The 16,820-nt window shown below is 36.3% G+C and overlaps 1 protein-coding gene across 5 annotated transcripts in view; it reads left to right on the top strand.

Annotated features, from left to right (window-relative positions):
* The window catches only part of Csmd3 (CUB and Sushi multiple domains 3), a 1,035,998-nt gene that overhangs the window by 797,056 nt on the left and 222,122 nt on the right, over positions 1-16,820 (top strand). For all 5 annotated transcript variants that reach the window (XM_040730388.1, XM_040730387.1, XM_040730386.1 and 2 more), the window contains 2 exons: positions 850-1,037; positions 9,082-9,276. In XM_040730388.1, coding sequence (XP_040586322.1) covers positions 850-1,037; positions 9,082-9,276 — 383 coding nt within the window. The remainder of the gene's footprint in view (positions 1-849; positions 1,038-9,081; positions 9,277-16,820) is intronic.

The raw sequence follows: 16,820 nt of genomic DNA, 5'->3' as shown, positions 1-16,820 counted from the left end.
ACTAACAATAACCAGGTTATCAATCCATTACCTAGATCCTAAATATGTGCAAACTATGATCATTATATATATATATTTCTTATGCTTTGTTAGGTGATAGAAAGTTGTTTATGGGGAGGAGGGAAGGGAGAGGGAACTAGGATTCACATGTGAAGCAAGCTATTTAAAATTAAAGTAGTAAAAATAAAGAAAAAGAAAGTTGTTTATGCAAAATATTTTAACACCTATGAGCTTGAACTGTCTACATTATAAAAGTCATTGACAATTTTGAAAGTCTATAAGCATGATTTTCTTGGCATTATTCTAAAAGAAAAAATATACATATACTCATTTTCAGCAATAATGCTATCTAATACACTATATAGTATTTTACTGCATAATTTTAAAACAATTTTTACACTTTTTATTGAATGTGATACTTGACATATCATAAAATGCTTATTTTCCATAACTAACAATGTAAAGCATTACACCTTTATCATATAAATATGTGGTAAATTAAAAACATATGCTACTTTGTATGTACAAAGTTATTCACCAAAAATATGTAGGTTAGAAAAGTAAGAAATGGTACTCCAACACACAAGTTATTCCTAATGCTGTGTCCTTCCCTCTGCTAACCCACCTTGTATTAGGTCTCCAGGAAACCCTTTAGACATGCTGTCAACATGAGCTATTTTAACATCAAGACGAATTTCTTGGTTCTACAGTTGATTTGCTGTTCATGTCTAGTGGATTTTCTTGTCAGGCAAACTTTTACGTCAAGATTTATTTCCTGGGGTCTATTGTTCTATGAATCTGCATCTACCTTGGTAAACACCCTCTTAATGACAAACCATTTTCTCTCAGTTTTAGCATAGAGCCCAACTATGACTTCCTCTATATATATGACGGACCAGACAGTAATAGCCCATTGATCGGAAGTTTTCAAGACAGCAAGCTACCAGAAAGAATAGAGAGCAGCTCAAATACCATGCACCTGGCTTTTCGGAGTGATGGCTCTGTCAGCTACACAGGATTTCATTTAGAATATAAAGGTAGGCGTGCACATTCAGCTTTAGCGCCCTGATTAAACTGGAATTTTCTTTACAGGACAACCATTTTGTGCTGGCTGTTGCTAGCTTTAGTTGTACGTGCTTGGGAAATGTGGCTTGTGTACAGTTTAATCTCACAAAGAATTTTCTGTGTAGCTTCCCATCAGTGAGAAGGAGATTAGCATTTCTCTAATTCTTTCCGCAATATTATGTAACTGACAGCCATATTGTGTACTCTAGAAGAAGCTAAGGCCCTACTATATTTAAGGAAAAAAAGCTACTTTACTGGGGGGAACTGAAGTTTCTTTAAAGTACTTTATTTCAGACATTTCTTTCAGGGAAAGAGAATGAAGAATAAGAGAATTGTATTTCTAATAATGCCTAGTATTTAAACTATTTTTATACTCATTAAGAGTAGGCAAAAGGCAGTGACAGCTAAGATTCAGAAATGTTTATTGCATTTTTTATAATTATTTTAGAGTGCCCATGGATACTTAATAAATAGTGCTTTTTGAATCATAGGCTATTCTATAACTTAATGATTAAGTACATATTTTAAATTTGACTGAATACAGAAGAGAGAAATTCGTTATTCCATTACCATGTGGTATTTCGATATATGTATGTGTCATGTACCGTTCAAATTTGTCTCAAGTACTTAATTTTATTTGTTTTTTTTATTTTGTGTGCTTGCGTACATGTGTTTGTATGTATGTGTGTGGTGGTGCATGCACATATGTGGTTGTATACCAAGACGAGAAGAGACATACTGTTGACTGCTCTATTGATCTCCATACCTTACTCCCTTGTGGTAGGGCCGGCCTCTAAACTCGGAACTGCTAATTTGGGCTAGACTAATTTCTAGCTATCATCAGTGATTCCTCCTTCCCCCTTACACTCATCCCTGGGACTATAGGTGTTCAGGGCCACATTTGGCTTTTTTTTTTTTTTCTGTGTTCTAAGAATATAAACCAGGTCTGTGTGCTTCCATAGAAAATGGTCCTACATACTGAGCCCACCACCTAGCCTCAACATTAATCTTTTTTTCCAGACAGGGTTTCTCTGTGGCTTTGGAGGTTGTCCTGGAACTCACTCTGTAGACCAGGCTGGCCTCGAACTCAGAGAGATCCTCCTGCCTCTGCCTCCTGAGTGCTGGGATTAAGGTCATGCACCACCAACGCCCACCTCTAAACATTAATTTTTAATACCTGAAAATTATATAGAAGAAAATATAGTTTCAAAGCACCCACTCAGCGAATACTGTTAATATGCTACCCTATTTCCTTACCAAAAACAGTCCTTTATTCCTGTTTTAAAAAGTCCAATATCACGCCGGGCAGTGGTGGTGCACGCCTTTAATCCCGGCACTCGGGAGGCAGAGATAGGCGGATCTCTGTGAGTTCGAGGCTTTCTGTGAGTTCGAGGCTGGGCTGGACCGACAGCCTCCAAAACAATACAGAGAAACCCTGTCTCGTAAAAACCAAAAAAAAAAAAAAAAAAAAAAAAAGTCCAATATCACATCCACAACGTAAATTCCTTTTCTATTTGCTATCAGTCCTTGGGTTCTTCTTTTTTGAAATCTGTTGCGTCAGCGTGTAGGTAAAGCGGATGTTCACAGGTCAGCAGGTATAGACATTTCTGTTATGATTTTGGAAATGCATATGAAGGTGCCCAAATGCTGAGCGTAAACGTGGTGCAAATGTGATTTCAGCAAAAACCTTGAGCCTTCTGTGTATCATACATTTCATAGGGCAAAGTAATAAACGGCCTGTCAGTAGTGGGACAAACAGACTGCTTGGCACAGTCAGTGAGAATCTGGGACGTCAGCTCTTTAGTGGGGTTTTCTGCAAGTGGTAGTTCACCTGGCCCTGAAGATCGTAGTTTTATTCTCAGAGCTTGTGACTGTGAACTACGTAAGTAGATGAACTTATAAGAGTTGAACTTAAATACCTACTGACTGTCTCTGTTGAGAAGATAGTCTATATATATATATACCTACTGACTGTCTCTGTTGAGAAGATAGTCTATATATATATACCTACTGACTGTCTCTGTTGAGAAGATAGTCTATATATATATACCTACTGACTGTCTCTGTTGAGAAGATAGTCTATATATAAATACCTACTGACTGTCTCTGTTGAGAAGATGGTCTACATATATATACCTACTGACTGTCTCTGTTGAGAAGATAGTCTATATAGCCTCTGCAAGAGCTCAGCTCAATAGCTAAAGAAAACCAAAATCAATCCTTGAGCTAGCTTTCCAAGTTTTTGTTTTTATTTTACATCGTTTCTCCCTTGCCTTTCATATTTCTCCATCAAAGCACTCCCTTGTACTCTGACGCCCTATTCTCTTTCAGACACACCCTTGCTTTTTAAATGACCATGTCCTCCGCAACCTGGATTTGGTACTTAACTTTTCCGTCTTTGAATGTTTACACCAACTTTTATTCTTTCTGTTATGCTGATTTGAAAAAGAGGGCCCCCATAGGCTCATGTAGTATTGGAATGCTTAGTCAGCAGGAAATGAACTGTTTGAAAGATTAGGGAAGGTTAGGAGGTGTGGTCTTATGGGAGGAACGTTTCACTGGACTCGAGCATGGAGACTTCCAAAGCCCATTCCATGCCCAGTATCTTTCCCTCTCTCTCTTGGCCTTCTGATCAGGATAGAGGTCTCAGCTACTGCTCCAGCACCATGAGTACTGACACGGTCCCACCAAGATTTCTGCCATGAGGATAATAGACTAAGCCTTTGAAACTATAAGCAAACCCCTAATTAACTGTTTTCTTTAATAAGAAGTGCCTTGGAGCTGGGCGCCTTTAATCCCAGCACTCTGGAGGCAAAGGCAAGCGGGTCACTGTGAGTTGGAGACCAGCCTGGTCTACAAGTGCGAGTTCCAGGACAGGCTCCAAAGCCACAGAGAAGCCCTGTCTCAAAAAACCCAAGAAAAGAAAAGCCAAAAAAAGTTGCCTTGGTCATGGTGTATCTTCACAGTAATAGAACAGTGACTAAGACAGCTATAATATATACATAACGTTATCATGTTTTCACATAACCATTTTGCTTTCATCATTTATATATTTCTTTTTCCTTACATTGTTCTAAGAGCTTAGTAGTATTTGAGATAAATATATTAATTTTTTTATTATACTATTAATGTAGCTGTACTATAGTTACATTTTTTTCTGATAGATACGTTATTCTACTTTTCACTGCTGGAAAAGAACCCTCTTTTATGGGTCTTCATGAATTTATAAGTGAGAATCTTATACAGACATTAGTATTTGTGGTAGCAAGATTATTGAGTCAAAGGGTATAAAACTGTTAAATTTAATTCTGCATTGCCAGGTTAATTAAAACATTGAGAGTCTATTTCCATTAATACTTAAACATAAGAAGGTAAAAGCTTTAAGATGTGAAAAAATGAGTGTTCTTATTAAATGTGAACATTGTTAACCTCATGGTTATTAGGTCTTTGACATTTTATCATTTTTGTGCCAGGTAGTATTAAGTAACATCTTTCTCCCTATTTTGCAAAATGATTTCTTGTTGGATCTGTTCATTCCTACAACCACAAATCTTACTAATTTGTGTATTTTATTTATAGGAAATATTTCATGTCATGGAAAAAAAATACTCTAGTGTTATGGGATTTCCCGCCCAGTTCCATAGCCACCTTGCCCCAGATGAACACACAGATGCTATATTAATTATGAAACTGTTGGCTGGTGGCTTCTTACTGGCTAGCTGTATCTTAATTATTAACCCATTTCTATTAATCTAAGCATTTCCACATGGTCTTATCTTACTCGAAAATGTCTGGACCTCTTACCCCTGTGCAGTCTCACATGGAGTCTGACCCTGGTGGGCTCTGCTCCCTACCTTTCCCAGACTTCTTCTCCTCTCCTAGCCCCATCTATCATACTGCCTCATTGGCCAATGACCCAACCGTGTTTTATTCATTAGTTAATAAAAGAAACATATACAAAAGGACATCACTCTAGATCATTTATATTTTAATTACTGTTTCAATTCCATCTTTGGTCAATGGAACATTCTGTTGTATTTCTGTATTGTATTGTACAGTATCTAAAAAAATCTATATCACATTTAATTCTTCCTTTCCTTCATAATTTATACATTTTATGTCTTGCTTAAAAAATCCTTTCTTCGTGCAAATTTTTGTAAATGTGTTTTCTTATATTTTTCTAATGAATAGACTGTGTTTTCCACTTTTCAGTCATTAACTTATGTGGAGTTTGTTTTCTGTAAAGCAGTATACTAATTTTAATGTTTAGCATGTGACTTTAGCACCATTTCCTAACAATGTTATTGCTGTCAACTATCAATTCCCTGAGTCAACTTTTAGCTCTTTAATCTGTTCCCCTGATTCCTTTTCCTGTCTCCCGGACAAAATTTTTCAGGACAGTAAAATGGCAAAGGTAAAATGTACACCACCTTCTATAAGTGGGATTTTTATTGCTGTATCCAAACACCAACAGATTTACTTAAAACAAGAGAGTGTTCATTTGGGATCATGACTTTACAGTATTCACAGTATATTCCACTAGCTACTATCCAGGACCATGGCCTGTGCCTAAACCTCGCAGTGGCTTAGAAGCAAAGAGAAAAGAGAGAACTTAGTTCAAGATACAGTCCAGTTGAGATTTTCTCCATCAAGTCTCAGTACCACTGGACCTGTTTCTCTCCACCCAATTGGGTCCCCACAGTCACTATGAAATAACTACTCAGAGACTTAATATCCATTTATAACTGTTTGGCCTTTGGCTTAGGCTTATTACTGGCTAGCTCTTTCTTAATTACGGACCCATAACTATTAATCTGTGTATCTCCACGTGCCCTTATCTTACCAGAGAATGCTTGGTATCCTACCTTTCTGGTAGCTACATGGTATTTGTTTGACTCTGCCTATAACCTTTCTCTATCTCTGTTCAGATTTCCCACCTGGCTAAATCCTCCCTATCCATTAACTGAAACAGCTTTATTCATCAACCAATAGGAGAAACATATATTCACTGCTTACAGAAGGACCCCTGTCATAATCCTATACAGCATCTGTCTGTCTTCCCATGCCCTGCTTTACCTGCTTGACCCCAGCTCCTGTAATTTCAAAACCTCCCAAAATAGGTCCCTCCGCTAGTGACTAAGCCCAAGGCAATGGGCTTTGAAGGGTACTTAACCAGAATAGTCTTAGTTTTCCTTTTAATTTTGTCCTTGATGCCTGTCACAACATTTTGAACCTCGACTTCATATTTAGAATTAAGATTCTTCTATATATTGCATTTGATTGTCACCATGTTGAATTAATAAATCCTTTGGGAGTAAATTGATGTGTGACATTTAATCTTCTCATCTATTAATGCAGCTAGTCTCTCAATTTGCTCCTGTTTTCATTAACATCTTATAATTTTCTTTAAAAATTCTTTCTTGTTTTAATTAAAACATCTTATACCTTGCAGGGAATAAGTAATGCCTTTATTATTAGATTTTTTTCTGTTTGTTCTTTATAATGAAGGCATGGTGACATTTAAAAATTTCTTTGTATATTTCTAATTACTTAACCCCTTCATTGACATAATATTCTTGGAGTATTTTTGGACTTTCTAAATAGAGATACTTCTGTTTCTTTCTGTTATGCTAACATTTCATTTCAATTTCTTGCTTATTCAATTTTCTGTATTGGAATTTCAATACCATGTTAAATATCAGTAGTTTTCAACATCAATCTTGTATCATTGATGATACCTTTCAATGAACCTAAGTCAAATCTTTAAGTGTGATGGCTACTCCTTATTGGGAGCAACACTAGAAAAAGCTCTTATTTTATCTAGGCTCATTCTCAAGAAATATGAATTAAAGATCATTTGCTTCTATGATTAACAACTTTTGGCCAAACAAATTTAAATAAATTGACTGAAGTCATATGACTGAGCAAAAAAGGAAGTCAGTCCACATTTTCTCAGTAGTCCAGACCCTTATCTGGAGTCTAATGCAATCTCCAGAAATTATTTGTAATGTATAAACTATCCTTCCTATAGTTCACAAACCACTTCCACATATACTAAAATGGGAAGAATTTTAAGAGGCCAAACCATGTCCATTTTATTCATTCCTTTGTAATGATTGGCTATAATAGTCCATATACAAAGAAACTATGTAATATTTTTGTTAGTTTATCCATTTTGATCATCTTAGAAATATTATTTGTTTTTTTATGCAATGATAATTAGGATAATATAATAGTAACCTTCCTGGGATATACACAGCTTTAGAAATATATTCCTGGTCTCCATGTTGTTGATGAGAATTTAGCTTTGGAATAGTTCCTTGTACTTCAGGGAGAACGGGTGTGCATATATCTGCAAAGTAGAGAAGGAACAAAGATGGGGAAGATGTAAGACCTAAATAAGGAACAGGTGTCATTACTTTAGACCTAGATGTAAGCTCTATTTTGAGTTCCAATTTAGGAGACATTTCTGAAATCCCACAGGATGAAAGGCACAGGAATAGTGTCCCACTGAAATGCCTGTGACATCAAGGAAATCTCAATATATTATTCATAAAAAATAATTATAAATTTTGTTGCTTCATAATTTGTATTAGGTGTTTTCAATGTTTTCAGATGCAAATGATACAGCCCACATGATAATAAGCAAGGGCAGTGTTATTTAAAGCTTATTCATCAAGGGTTTAAAAATGCATAAAAATCGTGATAAATGATTCCATTTCACACTGAAGCTAGCAATTGAAAAATTCTGCAGAAGCAATATTATAAACATGTCAATATGTTTCCAGAAAAGAGTAAGGTGTTTGCATGATAATTTCAACGACTTGTTCTTGAAAATACAAAACTTCAAAAAGGTTATGTAGACTTTGTACAAGATGAATTTTAGTAAAAGTAACACTGAATAGATTGCTATTGTGAATTATCGATTCAGTCCTTCCTTATCCTCTATGAACTCTAGAGAAAGGATAGGTTACTGTGCTTTTTAGAATTGCATTGTATATTTCTTCCTCTTCACTGTAAGGTTGTACTTGACAAAATAAGTAAATTAACTTCTGCTTTCATGAAGCTCCATTTTTAGTTCCACAATGCAGTAACCACCTTGCTGGACCTGTTCTGAAAACAGTGACTTTAGTATATTTTTATACCTGAAGAATATAGTTGTTCTAGTATATCTCTCAGGGGTTGTTTTCAAGACATTTTGCAAATATCAGCTCCCTTTAATTCTAGTGTCCCTTATAAAATGGTATTTTATACACAACTCATGCATACCCTCAAACACACACACACACACACACGCACGCATGCACTCACGCACGCATATTATATCTTCTATATATTATTTATCACACCTACCATCATAAAATGATATGTAGATAGCTGTTATTCTGTACTCTTTAAGAATCAATGATCAAAATGTCTATACTGATGAGTATAGACATAAACATTTTAGTCCTAACCACATACTACACCATAACGTGTAAAAGGAAATATACTCAAACAGCTGAATCCTTAGGACCTGTGAAGGGTAATAGACTGGAACAGGGACTAACCACACTTTGTTTCATTTGTGTGTCTCCAGTGCAGTGTTTGGTGTACAGAAAACTGACATCTTGCTCTGTAAGAAATTCCTGGGACCTTTACTTTGTCAGTTCAAATATGAATTCTTTTTTCACCTGGTTAGTTGGATCCATAGTTATGGATGCAGCACACCTTTTTTCAGGATGTTATTTCAGAGTCAACTGCAAAGCTGATGCATGAGAAACAATGTATGTGGATGTGTGGATATGTGTGGACATGCTGGTGACTGAGCTCAGGAAAATATTAAGTCACTGAACCTGACTCAGATGTGGATATATCTAGGCATCATAGCACTGTGTGTTCTTTTGCACAGAGCAGTGTTCTCTCTCAGTACTTGCTGTCTGTAATTGCTGTTCTTCAGGAGATGGACATACTATAAAAATGTCACAGGAAAGAGTATCTCAAACCAATTAATATCCTACTGACATTGTTTTACAGCAAAACTCCGGGAATCGTGCTTTGATCCAGGCAATATCATGAATGGTACCAGACTTGGAATGGATTATAAATTGGGGTCAACTGTCACCTATTACTGTGACGCTGGCTATGTTCTTCAAGGTTATTCAACTCTCACTTGTATCATGGGAGATGATGGAAGACCTGGATGGAATAGAGCCCTGCCAAGTTGTCATGGTAAGAAATACAACTTTTGATAACTGTATAAAATTGTCTGCCTTTTTGTTTGTTTGTTTGTTCTTGTTTTTGTTCTTTTTGTTTGTTTTGTTTTTTGAGGCAGGGTTCCTCTTTGACTTTGGAGGCTGTCCTGGAAGTAGCTCTTGTAGACCAGGCTGGTCTCGAACTCACAGAGACAGGCCTGCCTCTGCCAATATTTTGCATTTTAAAAGCCATTTCTTTAACATACAACCTGGAATGTGGTATAGGTAATAAGATTTAGAGAAATGTTGAACATTGGATTTAATAAAGAAATTTGTTGGAAGAGTGCATACATTCTTAGCTGTCTTTACTGAAGGGAGTCTGTCTGGTTTAGCAGGAGAGCTATCGCAAAACAAAAGCATTTAGACCTGTTATGCTTAGTACCAAGCTTGACACAGTGAGATAAATGCCTGTTATTTATGAGTGCCCTTACCTGAAATAAGGATACAAACCAATGTCCATTTCCCTAATTAAGGAGATGTCTAAAAGGAGACACAATATTACAGTGTTTTAAAACCATATGCTTGAGTACAACTCTGTATCAGAAGGATTGGCAGGAAGGGACAAGCAGTAGAAGGGTACCGTAGGCATGCTGGTCAGTTGAATAACCGTAAGACATTGTACAAAGTGGTACAGAGACTATTAGAAAATGATGTCACCTGGGAAAGAGCTTCCAAGTATTATCACTACCAGTGAGTCATAAAATCAACCCATTTAGTCATTACCATCAATTACATAATAAATACAGACTTGAATTGAATATAATTGAATTATAAATAAAAGGGGGAAATATTCTAATTCAGAGAACAAAAGAAGGGAACCATGATTATCAGAACATTTTAGCATTATGTGCAGAGATACAAACACAATAGATGGACATGTGCTCATGTACATGAATGGGTGTGCATGCATCCGTGAGTTTATTTGATTGTGTGTGCACTCGACTATTCTGTAAAAGCTCAGATTTTAGTTTAAAAAATAGGGACAAAGAAAAACCGTCTTTGACATGATGATGGAATGAATGGATTGTCAGTGTCTAACATGCATGCTAAATTGTTTTCTAATAAAATTATATTCTTTCGACACAGTTCTGCAACATTCTTTATCCAAGTATTTGACCTCTTTAAATTTATTTTCTCTTTACCTTAAAATTAGGATTAGTCAAATCTTTGTGTATATATTGGTTTTTGTAGGAAATAAAGAACCAAATTCTGATACAAAGTTGCAATCCCAGAGTTTATGAGGTTGATGTAGGAGGTGTCTGAGTCCTCATTGAGGCTAGTCTACACAGCAAAGCCCTTGCACATAAACAAACAAACAAACAAAAATATATAGTGAGTTAGCTTAATTGTGAGTAGAACACTAATAAGATATAGGTAAGGGAATCCTATGAAAGAAAACTATTTGGTAATACCCATATTTCATACTAAATATATAATGTCATATGCATTTTCAAGCAGAACTAATCTAGGTTAGAATCCTTTGACATTATAAACTGGGGAAAGCTGAACTTTAGTGTTTAATAATTCATCAGACTGCTAAAATTTAGTTATTAGACAAAACATACACAGGGGCCTCAGAAGATGATTGAAAGTTATCACATATTAACAGGGGGAAATCATCGTTTTCAGCATTGCCACAAAGAACCCAAGTATTTTTTTTTTCTTTTTGGTTTTTCGAGACAGGGTTTCTCTGTATTGTTTTGGAGGCTATCGGTCCAGCCCAGCCTCGAACTCACAGAGATCCGCCTGCCTCTGCCTCCCGAGTGCTGGGATTAAAGGCGTGCGCCACCACCCCCCGGCCAAAGAACCCAAGTATTAAGACACATGCTTCACTTGGCATTGTGTGATGTGTTCAATTGAACAAATATTGATTCCACAATTCATGCCATAAACATACAGTCATCTGTCTTAATATCTGAGTACTTATAATATTTCACTTATATTAACAGAATAGTGGGACATTTAATAGTTTCAACCTTCTTAAAATATAACAATTTATTATATATCCCAAATGCAAAGTTTTTGAATAGCAATCACATTTGTTAAATGGATTCTTTAAAGTGTAAGAAAAAAAAACATGAAGATCAATTTGTCATAAAAACACTATTTAACACAGTCATAGAAAAAAATCTGTGACTTAGAACTAGATATATTTAAAATTAATAATATTTTAGAATATAAGATTAGCTCATTGTTCTTGTTCAATATTTATATACTATATCTGATCACAGGCTATATACATTATTTTATGAAGTGGTTAAAACTGAACTACAAAACTCAATGTATTTGCTATTGTGGTTTATACTATCTCAAAAAAAAAACTTAAAATGTTTTGGGAGACTAATCAACATAATACTTGTTTTCCTAAGTGTAATTACGTACAACATTGGCTGGCTTTCCAAGGTGGTAACAACATTTAAAGGTCAGTTATTTCTTAAGGCATGTGTAATAGATCCAGCAAAAATTCACTGTTCATGAAAACAAATTGTTGTTTTTAGGATCAGTTTTCTTTTTAGGTTGTGCCGACAGAATTATATATATTTAATTCAATGATTGACTCCTCTGCCCCATTTAATCTCTTTTTTTTCCACATGGAAACTGTGTTTTCCGATAAACTATCTTTGATTTTTATGGAACACCCTTTGATTCAACCTGATGTATATATGTGTAGCATCGTCTGCTGAGTTTCTTGATAGACAGGCAGTTGTATGCCATCAACGCCCTTCTTTCTCTTCTGTGTGTCTGATTTATACGACCTCCAGTTGTTTCAGTGGTCGTTTCTGCTTTCTGTTAGGATGCCCATCCTCCGTGCCTCATTTCAGCAATACTGGAGAAATAGGTGGCTGTTCCTCTACAGCTCTTCATACCAGGGCTTCCCCAACAGGAGTGTCCTAAGTACTTCAAGAACATCATCTTGACTGATTGTTTAGCTGTGCTTCAATGTTCAGAGATTGTTGGTTGTTGGAAAATGATCCGTAATGGTAGAAGTAAGAAATATGTCTTATACTCATCTATCTTCCAGTGCCAGGTATTAAGACCAACTCCTTGTGCTGTCTCTTTGATGTAGAACTTCAACAGTCTGGTCATGGTCTATAAACTCTTAGCACATGGCTGTATTTTGCTTTGTAATGTTTTCTGAGATTCACCCTAGGACAAAGCATAAAAGTGCCAGAGAGTGATGGTCTACCAATTCCTCCTCGGCATATGGCATTAATTTATACACAAGACTCTTATAAAATGATTTGTGGACAAGACCAGCAATTTACAAAGTTTGACTGTTTTGGAAGACAGCTTTATTATCTCTGTTTAGGATTAAGTATCCGTTTTAAATCTCGAAAATATGTCTTAAAGAGCTTAGTGGAGACACCTTGAGATTAAGTTTGTCAGTGGTAGGTCCCAAACAGTTCTGCCATAATTTCTGCTCAGTAATGAGAAACCCTGCTGTTTATGACAAAAGATTGTCACATGTATCAAAAGACAGCAGAACAGCAAATCTATACCCACAATTTTCTTGAATTTAATATACAGGAAAAAATTGTTCTTAGAAAAAATTCTTTTTTTTTTTGTATGTTGAAAAGCATCTTCTGAAATAAAATTTAGTTGTTAGCAGACAACTGGTATTAAAATAACAGTCATGTATTGGTGTTACCCATAAATTTCCCTCAATATTAAAAGCGATAATTAAACACAAATAGGGGCAGATTCCACATATCTTTCTTAGTGTTTATTTTACCGAGTCACGTTGACTTGATTTATTCCATCTGATGAGACAGTGTAAGTTACCTTAGAGTACTGTGTCTTATATCTGGCAAAGCCCCTCACTTCAGTGGCTCTTCTATTTCATATAGTATTTTATGAATGCAAGGATGGCTTTGGAAGCATCCATGGGATTATGTGAGGATGAATTCAAAGTCTCCAATGGCTTTGCAGGAAATAACAAATCCCAAAGATGGTGTAATATCAAGCTCCACTCCATCAGCCCAAATACGCTGGCTTTTCTTTTCTCTACATTCGTGGATACTCTTATCACTGGCTTCCCTGTTTCATCCCAGCAGACATCTTTGTTGGCATTCAACCCTCCTATATTCACTATTCTCTTAGCCCTAATACTGACCTGGTTATCTCTCTGTGGCTGTGGTAAGCAGAAGCAACTGGGGAGGAAGTTTTCAGATATTGATTTTTTTATAATATCTTCCCATTTCTGGTGGGAAACCAGACACCATAGAGGAGTGCTGCTTACTGATATGGTCTGGATGGCTTGCTTACTCAGTAAGTTCTGTAACTCAGAACTACTTGCCAGTGGTGACACAGACCACCATAGGCTGGTGTCTCCCACATAACCATCACTCAAAAAATTTGAGCCCACACACTTGCCTGTAGGTTAACCAGATGGCATTTTCTCAGCTGGCGTTCGCACTTCCCCAATGACTATAGATTGTGTCAAATTTGACACAAAAGTATGCATCACAAATGACTCTCTTTGTCACTTGTTTTAAAATATAAGTACTTCTCATCTAGTTGAGCAAAAAAAAAACATTCATAGGTCTCTCAGATTGGAATCAATATCTTTATTTGAAATTGCAAATATTGACCTATAAGTATCTCTGGTATGTATGTATATGTGTATACACATATATGAACATAAACACACACATGCATACACCCCAGGTACTCTAAGGGCCTAAGAACTTTGAACAGTATATCATAAAATACAGAAGCTCTATGGGTTGTAACAATGCCATGTACGTGATATTTTCCAATACAGTGATAACTGAATTGATAGACATAATAACCTAAGAGTAAACATAGCTAAAAAGTCACTAGTTTACCCTCTATCGCACAGGGATCCCTGCACTTTTTAATTCTATATGGCAGCCATTATTAAGAGTAAGGATTCTTTATCTGTCCCTGCAGTAATATTAGCTACAAGGACAGAAGTTAGCCATGGGTCCTACCTTGTCAAGGTTCACAATCTGAAAAACACAGACAAGGGAGCTCTCTATTGACAATGAATGCAGTTAGAAGAGCATGGAGATGAGTCTGACCTAGGTTAAAAAGTCTTGCTTCAGTCCTCGAAGTGGGAAAGAATGCTATGTTACAAATGAGGAATAAAGACAAGCTAAAGTTCAGTTATTATTCAAATGTGTGCCTTTTAACACTTACTGTGGAACAGTGACCTTACACAGGTAGATTTTATTGTTTTTTTAATCTCTACCATTTAAGAGTGTCCAGAATATTTGTTTAGTATTTTAGTAATAAGAGAGTACCTGAGATTTAGTAATTTACTAAAAATAGATACACTTAGTATAGTGTTAGAGCTTGAAATTTCTTAGGTCATGGACTTCCACATCTGGGGCAGGTATTCTTGCTGGGAGGATCCACTGGTGCAGACCAGAGGGAAAGAAGTGGTATTTGTTCCTTCCTGCAAGAAACAAGAAAACAGAGGTGAAGGTGGGCATGGAGAGGGATTGGGGGGGTGCCCAAGCACATCCTTTCTCATTAACTTACTCCCCATAAAAACTCCATTTCCCTGACTATAGCACTAATCTGGGTAAGAGGAAAGAGCTCACATGACCTGATTGCCTCTTCAATGGACCATCCTTCAGCATTTGCCCTGAGCATTGTGTTTCAAATGCAGGAATTTAGCAAACACACTCAAATTGTAACAAGGGATGGAGAGATGACTCAGCCTTTAAAGGCTAGGCTCACAACCACAAAAAATATATTGCACATGAGTACATGGCATCAATAATAAGTGGTTAGATTAAAGGTTTTCTACTATTTTCTGGAATATTCCTTTAGGCTAAATATGAGATTTAAATGAAGACAAATTCATACAAACATGTTAACTAACTATCTAAAATGTTTTTACATCTCATCTCAAATGTAACTTTGAGTAGAAAATAATGACCTTAATAGATATTTTCAGATGTAGTTCTAACAATTCTTTGAAAATTTGCATTGCTATTTTAGTAGGTTCATTTTATTAATAGTAATATAAGTCCTGTTTTATGCTGCAAGGACTCATTAATTTGCCACTCATCTTAGAAGTCTGTCCACAGACTTGTGGTCACACAAATATGTTGAGATTAAACCCAGTAGGCACTAGATCCCATTGTTCACCTTGAAGTGTTTGAAAGGACAGTCTTCCTACCCTCCTAATAGATGACGAGAAAGTACAAAAATTTGAAGATGCCCATTTCATAGTTAGAAGCTTTCCAGTTTCAGTGAGATCTCTAATTAGGAATCTGTTTATAGCTTACTTTTAAGGAAATCATTTTGTCTGTATGTTTGAGGATGTGACTAGCTGTACTTGTCTTACTAAGTCTTTGGTTGAGTTGATGCTACCTACATTATTTAAATTACATTTTCTTCATCTCTATGTGTGTGTATAGTGTGTGTGCGTGTGTGTGTGTGTGTGTGTGTGTGTGTTGTGTGTGTGTGTGTGCGTACTTATGTACCAGAACTTGCATGTGAAGATCAGAGGACAACTTGGAGGAATCATTTTCTTCAGTCCACATTATGAGACCCAGGGAATGAAGTCAAGATGGCAGTCATGGGGCTGGTGCTGTTGCCCACAATGAATCTAGGCTAAAATTCTTGTTGCAAATGTCTTAGAGGTATGTAAAACCCTAGAGTAGTGTTCCATTATGAATGTATATAGAACTGTCCTAGTCTAGCACACTGAGCCTTCTAGCATTTGTTGTCACCTAAAAATCTGGCTTAATTAAAACAGGGAGATGAAAGATTCACAAAACAAAGGCCTACTTCTAAATGATACCTGAGTATCATCAGTTGTATGTGCTTTTCATCAGCAACACAGAGTGGATTTCCTCACAGATACAATAGTAAATGCAACATAACTCTTGCTATGAAAAGGCTAGAATAAAACCAAAGTATATTTTGTTTTCATATTATGAGTGAAAAAATTTATTACTTAAAAGGACACAAGAGGAAAAGCCGATGTTATTGAGGACTGCCATCTTCCAGTCACTCATACATACATCTGACACTCAGCTTCAAGCATAGCAGGATAGACATCAATATTGTTAGAAGTAAATCCTCACTACTGTGCATCCGCACTATGTAGAGCAGCCTATATGTAGAGCAATGTGTCTGAAAATCAACGCTTATTCAGTGTGCTTGGGTTCATATGTCACTAATACTTCAAGAAGGGCAATGGCATGTCCTTCATATTTTTTATCATATTTGTGTATCTTAAACTCTGAACTGTCATGGAATCTATATCTAATTTTGGCTTCAAAGATACCTTCTAATGTATTACTGGTTTTGTAGCAAATGGGAAAGAAAATATCTAGGAAGTTGAATCAGCTCGTTGAATTTTCTCCTTACTGCTAAGGAAAATCAACTCTAGCAGTAGCTTGAGAAGTCAGGGAGACATTCAAATGGTGTTAACACTAAGACATAAGATCTAAGTATGGCCGGGCGGTGGTGGTGCATGCCTTTAATCCCAGCACTCGGGAGGCAGAGGCAGGCGGATCTCTGTGAGTTCGAGGCCGG

The sequence above is a fragment of the Mesocricetus auratus genome, unplaced genomic scaffold, assembly GCF_017639785.1.
Source record: "Mesocricetus auratus isolate SY011 unplaced genomic scaffold, BCM_Maur_2.0 Super-Scaffold_100023, whole genome shotgun sequence".
Classification (NCBI taxonomy): Eukaryota; Metazoa; Chordata; class Mammalia; order Rodentia; family Cricetidae; genus Mesocricetus; species Mesocricetus auratus.
The sequence above is the reverse complement of the archived record's forward strand: the minus strand, read 5'-3'. Positions and strand labels throughout refer to the sequence as shown.